Source organism: Rhincodon typus, chromosome 40, assembly GCF_021869965.1.
Source record: "Rhincodon typus isolate 14 chromosome 40, sRhiTyp1.1, whole genome shotgun sequence".
Taxonomy (NCBI): domain Eukaryota; kingdom Metazoa; phylum Chordata; class Chondrichthyes; order Orectolobiformes; family Rhincodontidae; genus Rhincodon; species Rhincodon typus.
This window is the reverse complement of record NC_063371.1, coordinates 5640411-5652401: the sequence shown is the minus strand read 5'-3', so window position 1 is coordinate 5652401 and position 11991 is coordinate 5640411. Positions and strand designations below refer to the sequence as shown.

Sequence of the window (11991 nt, the reverse complement as noted above, 5' to 3'; positions counted from 1 at the left end):
ATGTCAGCAGCAATCTACACAGGAAATAGGGGCAGGAGTAGATCATAGGGTCAACTGATCTACTGATCTTCTACTTTAACTGTCTGGATGTATGTGGCTCCAACAACACGAAAGAAGCTTGACATCATCCAAGACAAAGCAGCACGCTTGATTCATGACCCATTCGCCACCTTCAATATTCACTCCCTTGAAAATGAACATTGAGTGGCAACAGTGTGTACCATCCACCAGATGTACTGCAGTAACTCACCAAGGATCCTTCACATCACTTTCCAAGCCTGTAATCTCTGACAAGGAGAAGCGTAGCAAATACAAAGGAACATCACCACCTACAAATTCCTTCCAAATCACATATCATCCTGACTTCAAATTACATTGCTGTTCTGTCATTGTTGCTGGTTCAAATTCCGTAACTCTCTTCGTGACAGTACTGTCAGTTCATCACCACCTTCTCCAGGGCAACTAGGGATAAGCAACAAATGTTGGCCCAGTCAACAATGCCCACATACTATGAGAAAATTAATAAATGAATGTCCCTATCCTGCCCATTTCCCACATATCTTGAATCTTTCAGAGACCAAAAATCTATCAGAGCCTTAAGTATATTCAACAATGCAGTATCCATTACCTTCTTGCATTGAGAATTTCAAAGATTCAAAGCCCATTAATAAAGTACTTTCTCCTCATCTCAGCCCTACGTAATCACCCCTTCACTGTTAGATTGTGTCAATGTGTTTTAGATTCTGAGGCAAATGGAAATAATCCCTGGCATCTATCTTCCAAAGCCCTTTCAGAATCTTGAATGTTGCAATGAGGTTGCCTTTCATTTGTCTGTCTCTGGAGCACATTGACCTAATTTATTCAATCTCTCGTTTCTGCTTCACAGTCAACTGAGAAACACAATGGAAAGGGTAATTCCTTTGTGCAGCTTCATACTGTGTAATCCTGTGTCTCGATAACAAAATGAACTCTGCTTATTCAGGGAGACGAATGATGACACTTGAAGGGAGAGTAGAGAGCTCAGCCTGTATCCCAGCCAACGTTCAACCAGAATAATATGAATTCCTGTGATTATTGTGCATTCTGTGGGTAGTTTATGACAAAGAGTTCACTGTCTTCTTTGCTTTGGTCTAAAGGTGAATGGGGGCGAAAATCAAGAAGCTGCTGAATGGGCTACACATGGTGGCTTGAAACGTTCCTTAAGTCACATTCCAGTGTCCGGAAACAAGCAAACATTAGGACCTCAGGTTTTGAAAAGTGGGTTCTGTGTGAAACAGGGCATTGTGGTGAGTGCTCTCATCGGGAAATTTTAATTGTTGTTTCTGAGAATAAGGTGCAATCTTAAAATAATATGGATTCAATCTGGATTGCTGTCAGCTCATGCATTTGGCTGAGATTAGCCCAAATTTAAATAATTTGACAAAGAGTGCCTAAAGTGACCTGGTATTTTAAATGTTGGAGTCATGTATTCTGGGGCCTGCAGGCACAAACTGCCTGATGGGAAGTCAAGGATATCACAAAAGCAAAAGAAAAAGCATACAATGTGGTGGGAAGCTACAGGATTAGGAAGCCTTTAAAATCCTGCAGAGGACAACCAAAAAAACTAAAAATTAAAAAAGCGATAAGGGGGAAGAAGATAAAATATGAGGGTAAGATAGTTAGTAAAATAAAAGAAGATTACTAAATTTTTTTAGATATATAAAAGGTAAGAAAGAGGCAAGAGTGGACTACTGAAAATAGTAAGGGGAACAAAGAAATGGCAGAGGAACTGAGTAGGTACTTTGCATCAATCTTCATGGTAGAAGACACAATTAGCATACCAGAACTTCAAGAAAGTTTGGTGGCAGAGGTAAATGTTGTGACCATCACTGAGGAGAAGGTGCTGGGGAAGCTGAAAAGTCCGAAAGTGGACAAATCACCTGGACTGGAAGGCCTGTACCCCAGACTTCAGAAGGAGATAGCCAAGGAGATTGTGGAGACATTGCTGGTGATCTTTCAGGAATCATTGAATTCAGGGAGGATCCCAGAGGACTGGAAAATGGCTATTGTAACACCCTTGTTTAAGGAGGGAGGGAGGCAGATGCCAGGAGATTATAGGCTATTAGCCTGACTTCGGTCATTGGTAAGATTTGAGAGTCCGTTATTCAAGATGAGATTGCAGTGTTAAATAGGGTTGAACCAGCACAGCTTCACGAAGGAAAAGTCATGCCTGACAAATCTTTTAGAATTCTTTGAGGAGGTAATGAACAAGTTAGAAAAAGGAGAGCCAATGGGCATGATTTATTTGGATTTCCAGCAGGCCTTTGACAAGGTGCTGCACAAAAGGCTGCTGAATAAAATCAGAACCCATGGTGTTAGGGATGAGGTACAAGCATGGATGGAGGATTGGCTGACTGGCAGAAGGCAGAGAGTGGGGACAAAGGGGTTTTTTTCAGGCTGGTAGCCAGTGACTAGGGTTCCGCAGGGGTCAGTGTTGGCACCACAGCTATTCATGTTATACATTAACAATCTGGACGAAGGAACTTAGGCCATTGTTGCTGAGTGTGCAGATGACGCAAAGATAGGTGGAGGGGCAGGTAGTGTTGAAGAAGCAGGGAGGCTGCGTGAGAACTTGGACAGGTTAGGAGAATGGGCAAAGAAGTGGCAGATGGTATATAATATAGGAAACTGTGAGGTTATGCACTTTGGTGCAAAGAATAAAGACATAGACTATTTTCTAAATGTGGAAAGGCTTTGGAAATCACAAGGGGACTTTAGAGTCCCAGTTCAGCATTCCGTAAAGGTTAACATGCAGGTTCAGTGGCAGTTAGGAAGGCAACTGCAATGTTAGCATTAATTTTGAGAGGGCTAGAATACAAGAGCAGAGATGTACTGCTGAGGTTTTATAAGGCTTTGATCAGAATATGGAATATTATGAGCCGTTTTGGGCTCTGTATCTCTGGTAGAATGTGCTGCCCTTGGAGGGGATCTGAGAAAGTTTACAAGAATGATCCAGGGACGAAGGGCCAATCATATGAGGAGTGGTTGAGGACTCTGGGTCAGTACTCGATGGAGTTTGGAAGGATGGGGGGAAATCTGATTGAAACTTAACATATACTGAAAAGCCTGGAAAGAGTGGATCTGGAGATGTTTAGACTAGGAAGAGAGACTAGGACCCCAGGGCACAGCCTCAGAGTGAAGGGATGAGTGAAGTGAGATGAGGCTGGTGAATTGGTGGAGCTTATTGTCGCAAAAGGCTGTGGAGGCCAAATCATTGAGTGTCTTTGAGACAGAGATAGATATGTTCTTGAGGGGAAGAGTCAGGAGAGTGAGTTGAATAACATGTCAGCTATGATCTAATGCCGTAATGCTGCTCCTATATCTTGTGGCCCTATGGCTTCCGTCCTGAGTGATGCTGCTGCTACAGGCTAGCTTATGTGAGCCTCGGTGCTATGAAATAATGGCCAAAGCTCATAACCTCCCTCCTGCATCTAAGCAATATTCAGTACATGAACGATAGAATAAGTAAGCTGACTCAAGTTTTTTGTTCAATTTCATGTTCTGTATTTCCAGTTATCCTTTATTTTCTGAAGTGCCAGCACACAACACCACCAGTTTAGCTAATTAACTTATAATTAATGTTACAGAGAAAAAGCTGGAAGAGGAGATACTTCACACTGGATGAAAATTTTTTCAGTTACTTCAAGTGTGAATTGGTAAGCTGAAATTGGATGATTTTCACGATGAACTAGTTGATGTTTTTCAATCGGCTTCTCCAAGTTTGCTTTTTACTTCAGTTTCCTCAAACAGGACATTGCATTTTTTAAAAATAAAGACTGTTCTCACTTTGATCTCAGTTGTACCACCAAAAACAATGAAACCAAGGCATCATGTAAGATATGAATGTGATTGCACCAAAATCTCATCTGTCTTCACCATTGTAGTGTGCTATCACGGAGGTCTGTTAAAATGTCTGATTGTGTAAATGGTCAAAGACCAATTTTGTTTTACATCTTCTTCTGCTCTCCATTCCCTTGAGTTGCCAGCAGTGACAACACAGCAAATCATTGCAAGCTTTGGCATTTCTGTGATCAAATGCTTTGTCAAATGCTCCAAGCTGCACACTTTGAGATTTCATGAAAGGATCAGAGGCGGTTGCACTGTCCCTTCACTGAAATATCTTGTTGGCACTAAGTGAATGCTAACTTGGGAGATGGAGAGTTGGATTGGTAGAATCTAAGCAATACTCGAGCAGGACCCACTGCCTTTTCAGCCATGATCCAATTGAATGGCTGAACAGGCTCTCACGGAGGAGTTGGGGGAAGAAGAGTGGGTGAGGCACCTGAAGTAACTCCACAGAGGCAGATATCCTGTCACTAAGTCACCCTTTATTTGCACATGAAAAGTGCTTGACTCTAATACTGCCTCTTCAGTGTCAGCTCTCAGAGTACTAGTATCTCTGACACTCTTGTTCTTAGCTATCAGCCAGGGCTCCCTGATTGGATCAAATTAACAGCCCCAGTCAGGGAACTCAGATTCTAGGAGGTCCAACTGGCTGACTTCATTACAATCACATGCAACTAACTAGCCTTATTCCACTCTGATGGAAGTAAAGGAGAATCAGAGACAATGGGTGAACGATTAAGATTAAGAGCCACAGTGTAAAATAGTTCCTGAGCACTCCTTTGAGGTATCCAAAGATAAATTCAAACAATTGATGCTTGGCTCATCACCTGATTAATAACTCCATCTCAGTTAATTCAATTTCTTGGACTGTCACCTTAGCTTCCCTTCAGTGTACTGACCTTTTCCACTGTTGTATATCTTCAGCATCCACAGACTGAACAAAAAAATGTAACAATTAAATATCAACTGAAAGTGATACAACAAAATACAACATAGAAACAGGCCCTTTGGCCCACCATGTGTATGGCAACCAACAACCACCAAACCACAATAATCCTGTTTACCTACACATTGACAATAGCCGACTGTGCCCTGGCACTGTAAGTGCTCAGTCATTTGCTTCTTAAATGTTGCAAGAGCACCTGCCTCCACCATCCTCTCAGGCAGCACATTCCATATTTCAACCACCTCTGGGTGAAATTTATTTTTGCTCAGATCTCTTCTAAACCACTAATTCCTCAGCTTAAAGTTATGCCGTCTGGTCTCAGACTCGCCTATCGTGGCGAAGAGATTGTCGCAACTTCTCTGTCTATTCCTTTCATCATTTTGTATGCCTCAATCAGAGCCCCTTCAGCCTCCTTTGCTTCAAGGAAAACAAACCCAGCCTACCCAGACTCTCCTCATAACTGAGACTTTTCATCCTAGGCAACATCCTGGTGAATCTTCTCTGCACCCTCTCCAGTGCAATCACATCCTTCCAATAGCATGACAACTGGAACTGCATACACTATTCCATCTGTGGCCTAACCAATGTTTTATAAACTTGTGACAAGATTTCCTTGCTTCTACATTCTATGCCCCAGATAATGAAGGCAAGCATCCCGTATGCCTTCTTCAGCACCTGTCTACCTGTGCTCACACCTCCAGGGATCTATGAACTTGTACATCAAGGTCACTTTGTTCCTCAGTACTTTCTGGGGACTGACCATTCATTGTATATATCCTTCCCTATTAGACCTTGCAAAATGTGTCACCTCTCACACCTACATTAACATCCAAGTTGTTCATATAATTAACAAAGAGTAAGCTTCCTAGCCTGATCCTTGTGATACACTCTGGTCACAGACTTCCAATGACAAAAACAACCCTCTACCATCACCACTTCTGAAGAAGGGTCACTGAACCTGAAACCCAGATGCTGCCCAGACCTGCTCTCTTTTTCCAGCAATTTCTGTTTTTGCCTCCAGTATCACTCTCTGTTTCCTATTTACAAGCTAAGTTTGAATCCAGTTTGCCAGCTTGCCTTGAATCTCGGAGGCTCTTACTTTTTGGATCAGACTTCCATGTGGGGCCTTGTCAAAGGCCTTCCTTTGAAGTCTGTGTAAACCACATGTTTACCAAATACAGACTTAACTGCAAGTAGCTGCTCCCTGAATATATTTGCAATATCCTGTCAAATGATATTGAAATTAGCCTTCCCCCAGTTTAGACACTTAACTTCTGCACTATCCTTATCCCTTCCCAAAATGACTTTGAAAATGCAGAGTTATAGTCACTATTCCCAAAAAACTTGCCGACCTGACCTGTTTCATTCCTTAGGATTAGATCGAGTCCTGTTCCCTTTCTGGTCGGACTATCTATGTACTGGCACAAAAAGGTCTCCTGGATGCACTCAAAAATTCCACCCCATCCAATCCTTTCACAGTAAGGCAATCCCAGGTTGTGTTAGTAAAGTTGAAGTCGGCTAAAACGAGGACCCTGTTTCTCTCTCACCTTTCTGATTTACCTACATATCTGCTCCTCTATCTCCCTCTGACTGTTGGGAGGCCTGTAGTATAATCTCAGCAAGGTAATCGCCCTTTCTTCTTTTTAAGCTCTACCCAGATGGCTTCATTTGAAGATCCTTCAGGGATATCCTCCTCCATTATTACAATGATGGTTTTCTTTCTCAATGCCCCTACCTCTCTTATTTATACCCCTATCGTGCCTGAAACCTTTGTACCCTAGAATGTTGAGCTGCCAGTTCTGCCCTTCCATTAATCATCTCTCAGTGATTGCAACAATATCGTATTTGCTCATCACTGCACCCACCTTGCCATCAAGTACCTTGAATTAAAATAGATACAGTTCGGCTTTCTAGACCTCCCATGTGTCTTATCCTGTCCACATCTTCTCCACCTACTGCGCTGACCTAGCATTCAGTCTATATCTGGTTGGACCTTGCTCCTGATTTTACAGCTACCCTGTGCCCCGTGCCCCCTGCCAAATCAGTTTAAAACCTCCTCACAGCACAATGAAACCTCAGTTTGAACTCCTTGCAGTGTTTTGTTTCATTTTTGAAGGACAATCAATCTGCAAATCACTTATAACTTGTACAGGAAATGTATTATTATCTTTCGATTGTATGCCTGGTCTGCCATGCTTCAGAATGGAAGTGACAATAGGATGCTGCAAAAAAGAGGATGGCTTTGGCTTATGCATCTTATGATGAAACTAATTCCAGGAAGATTTCCCATCGCACTCATACAGTGCCTGATGTTTTTCTAAATATAAATAATTTCACACCATGTGTTCTAAAATAGAACGTGTGGAACAGCTCCTTACAGATTTCCATTCATGAAGGCTCAGTATTTGTTTTTGATGAATGCTTATTAAAACATAAGTCAATTTGGTTTTGCCCATGCCTTTAACTCCTTTTCCCCCCTTGGTGGTGCATTTGAAAATGGCATGATTCCATGGTTGCAAACAGTCCCTTAGTACCTCACTCAAATGTCCATTGTCAGTTTTAAGTGAATGACTTTGAAGCTGAGTTCAACTGGCAAGCAGGTGACTTTCTGGTAAGGTCACTGGAGATAGAAGTGCGAATGCTGGCTATATTTTCTTTTTGCTGAGGCTCTGTTAAGTCAAAGGAGATCAGGACTTGAGTCTTTGGATGCACTGACTTTTAATTCACTCATAGCATTTATTGCCTGTCCCTCATAGCTCCTGGGAAGGTGGCAGTGAGGTGCTGTATTGAAGATCATGTTGTTGTTAAGAGTGGGTCTGGCATTGCATTTTGGTAAAACAGACAAGGACGGGACTTACACAGTTACAAATCAGGCCTTGGGTAGTGTCTTAGAACAAAGAGTCCTGGCGGTTCAGGTACATAATTCCTTGAAGTTTGCACCATATGTAGATGGGGTGGTTAGAAGGCACTTAGCACGCTTGCTTTCATTGCTCAAATCTTTGAGTATTTGAGTTGGGACATCATGTTAAGGTTGTTCAGCATGTTGTTGAGGCCCCTTCTGGAGTTCTGTATCCAGTTCTGCTTGCCCTGTTATAGGAAGGATACTATTAAGCTGGAGATGATACAGAAAAGATTTACCAGAATGTTCCCAGGAACTAAGGGTTTGAGCTAAAAGGAGAGGTTGGATAGGCTGAGACTTTTTTCATTGGAGCGTAAAAGATTGAAGATTGACCTAATAGAGGTTTATAAAATCATGAGGGCTATACATAAAATGAATGGCAGGTGTCTTTTCCCTAACATGGGGTCTTTCAAAACCAGGGGGCATATTTTTAAGGTCAGTAGTCATACAACACCAAATTATAGTCCAACGGGTTTATTTGAAATCACAAGCTTTCAGAGTCCACCTGACAAAGGAGCAATGCTCTGAAAGCTGATGATTTCAAATAAACCTATTGGACTATAACCTGGTATCATGTGACTTCTGACCATGTCCACCCCAGTCCAATACCGGCACCTCCAGATCATATTTCTAAGGTGAGAGGAGAAAGATTTAAAAAGGACTTGAGGGGTAACTTTTTTTACATAAGAGAGTGGTTCGTGTGTGGAATGAACTTCGAGAGGAAACGGTGGATGAGAGTACAGTTACAACATTTAAAAGACACTTGGATAAGTACATGAATAAGAAATGTTTGGAGGGAAATCGGCCAAGCACAGGCAGGTGGGACTAGTCTAGTTTGGGATTATGATTGGCAATGGGCTGGTTGGACTGAAGGGTCTGTTTTCATGCTATATAACTCTATGATTATGTGACCATGGAAGTTCGGGAGATTTCATTTCATAAAAGACATCAGTGAACCAGATGACTTTTATTATGATCTGACTGTTACATGGTCAGCATTATTGATTCAAACTTCTAATTCCACATTTATATACTGAAGTGAATTTAAGTTGCCTAGCTGCTTTGCTGGGAGTGAATTCATGTTTATGGAGTATTAATCCCAGACCTCTGGATTACAAGTTCAGCGACAGAACTACTATGTTACCTTATTCTGAAAAATGCTATGCATTATTTTAACACTTAGAGGATTTAGAAACCTATTTTTCAGAACTGATTGTGTGATTTCAATTATGCTTTTTCAGGAAAAAGAACCACTTCGAGCAATACCACTTAAGGACATACAAAAAGCTCAGAACTGTAGTTGCAGGTAAATGAAGTTATTTGCTTCAGAAGTTCTATAAGTGAATTCTATCCAAACTGTGGCACCTTCATTCCAGGGTTCAAGTGTTTACTCTGTTACAGGCAGATGATGAGGAGTGAATCAGGTTCCCACTTTGAAACTTCCTTGGTTAAACGTAACACATGTTTAAAAATGTTCTCACATTGAAGCTATTATCTCTTTCTCATACAAATGTCACCAGGCATTTTTCCTTCTTGAAAGGCCAAGGCAGCATTTTCTTCCAGTTATTTCCAATTGCAGTCAAAAATCTATCTCAATGATCTGCCAATGATCTAAATTGGTTTGTGTAATCCTATGTCTGAGTTGTTGTTTTCAATATTGATACTTGTCGTTAATATCTTTGATCTCTACTGTGTGAAACTCATCATTCAAGTGCAAATCAAAATAAAAGATGAGAGTTTCTTCAAGCCTGAGTTGATTGGTCACAATATGTTTTTGATAAATATTAATTTAAGTTCAGGCTGTCTTTATATATCTCATGGAACATTGGTTTCATGTCTTGCCAACCTGTGGTCAGGTAATTGCTATGACCATTTGAAGCTTTGGAAAATCATTTTATTCCATGAAAGTCTTAGATGTTAAAATCAAATGATGGAGTTTGAAAATTGATTTATATGTATCTAGATATAACATATCCACATTTTGTCGCTGTTGTGACATCTGGCCCTGCTTTGGCTAAAATATAATGCATTATCTTACCTTTGACCATAACTTATTTTGTCCTTTCTTTTCTCCACCCACCCCAACACAGTCAAGCACTGATGAGGGACAATCTGTTTGAAATAGTCACAACATCTCGAACTTTCTACATTCAGGTAATTCTCACAAAAGTCTTAACATCCACCTGCATGCCTACACCTGACTGCATCCATTCTGAAATCAACAGAGGTGATCAATGTATTCAGAGACCAAAACAAGATGGAAGGGAACTGAAACTTAAAGTGATCCATGTTTTTTCCAGTCAGTTTTAAGTCAGCTGCTATGATCATTTCTTGCACGTATACATACGGTTGAAGAATCAGTGCTCTGATTGAATTCATCAACAACTTACAACCAGATCCCGCTGTAATCTGTCACCAGAGAATCATAAAACAACACAGCACAGAAGAAGTCTCTTGGCCCATTATGCTGTATTCTGTAATCAGAAGGTGAATATTTTCAAATGGAAAATGTAAAGTTGTTCTCAATGCACAATTGTAAGTGATTGAAGGGGATCATAAACATTTTAAAACAGTTTTATATGGTCAGTCACCTCACAACGAATCCCTGTCTCTTTCACCCTTAGCCAAACCCCATTTTAAAATGTCCCCTTTTGTCAAGTGAACAGTTGTGTTGTTTGCATACAACATATTTTCATAATAATGACCATCTCAAGAGAAATGCTTGGTCAGTTTTTGAGTTTAAGGTGTATATACACTATGCTTCTGCTGACAGGTGTGGGAAGGGGTCTGGAGGGGCGGTTAATGAAAACTATCCACCACTGATCCTTGCGTCCAACAGACCCAGACTTTGTTCTCCTCACTGTCCCCAGCCAGCAACCCCACACTCCCCAGGAAGTCACTTGTTTTCCCTGCTACCCCTGGTCTTCAGTGCTGCTATGCAGTCTGGGCCTTTGATTGGTGGGCAGATTCAGGCAGGATGGGACATTGCTCTCACAGGAAGAGATTGACTGGGATGTCTATTAGGTGACACTTAACTGCTTGATTGGCCTGTGAGTAGGCAGCACTTTTCCTTGGTGATGGTCAGGGTCATCTTGCATCAAAAGATGCTTCTGTAAGTAGGGGAAAGCTCAGCTGTTGAGTTTATTTTTGAACAATGACACTGAGACAATAAAATGCTCTGGGGGTATTTGCTGCTTTCAGCCATTCCAACATCTTAATGCCTGCAGCTCAGGGCAAGAACAAAACCTGACGCTTATGTGAACAACCTCTGCCATCTTAGACCCATTCTTCAAATTAGACTCCTCTGATCAGTAGCCCAACTCTGTGCAGTCGTGGCCAGGAGCCTGGCTTTTCCCAAATTGGGCTTCCCTACACCTCCGAAAAGAATAAGAGGGGCACAGAAACATCACATGATAAGGGGCGGCAGCATCAACCTGACAAGGTTCCACATCGCCTCAAAACTCCTTCAGAACTTTCTGGTCCATTCCCCAACTCATGGCAACAGAGAGTTACTAGTTGTGTTTCACCGGAGGTGAATTCTAAAGCACAACAAAGGCAACAGCAGATGGTTTGAATCTGTAACGGGTCCAGTGTTGCTGTCTCACCAACTGACAAGCGCAGAGTCCCAGTTACGTAGAGCATGTGAGGCCCAAGCTAAAGCATACTGCAGTTTAGCCCAAAAATTCCATGTACCTTCGAGCCTCCATTAGTTGTTAATACCTCAAGACTCTCATGCTTTCGGTATGGAAGATGTGTTTCAGTTTGCTTCCTATGCTTGATGGCCCTGAATGGGCAAGTGTCAGGATGATCCTGCTATTATTCCTCTCTTACTTTTAAAAAAGTTACGAATGAAGAATACTTTTTACATCCTCAGCAAGTCCGAAAATACTTAACAGCCAAGGAATTACACTCAAGGAAGTTGAGTCACTGTTATACAACCAAACTTGGCAACCAGTTTTTGCCAGTTTAACAAAGAGCAAATTAAACAAATCACCATCTTTTCACCTTTTCATTAGCAGTTATGGGATGATTTTGGCTGGAGAACTGAGAGTGTGCCTCTGCTTTTCAGTCATACAGACTATTTACAGCATAGTAACTGGCCATTCAGCTCAAATGGTCCATGTTGATGATCTAGATGAGCACCCCCATGCCTCTTTATTCAGTGCCAGCAGTATAACTTTCTGTACCTTTCTCCATCACTTCCTTATTGAGGTAAAGTAAATTCCTCATTTTTGTTACAACGAGGTGCAGAGCTGGATGA

General features: G+C 41.5%; 1 protein-coding gene across 1 annotated transcript in view; it reads left to right on the top strand.

The window, feature by feature from the left end:
- LOC109930712 (pleckstrin homology domain-containing family A member 2) overlaps positions 1 to 11991 on the top strand; it is a 48051-nt gene that overhangs the window by 18944 nt on the left and 17116 nt on the right. The window contains exons 5-8 of the mRNA XM_048618504.1: positions 1137 to 1286; positions 3627 to 3695; positions 8972 to 9036; positions 9821 to 9884. Of these exons, the coding sequence (XP_048474461.1) occupies positions 1137 to 1286; positions 3627 to 3695; positions 8972 to 9036; positions 9821 to 9884 (348 nt within the window). The remainder of the gene's footprint in view (positions 1 to 1136; positions 1287 to 3626; positions 3696 to 8971; positions 9037 to 9820; positions 9885 to 11991) is intronic.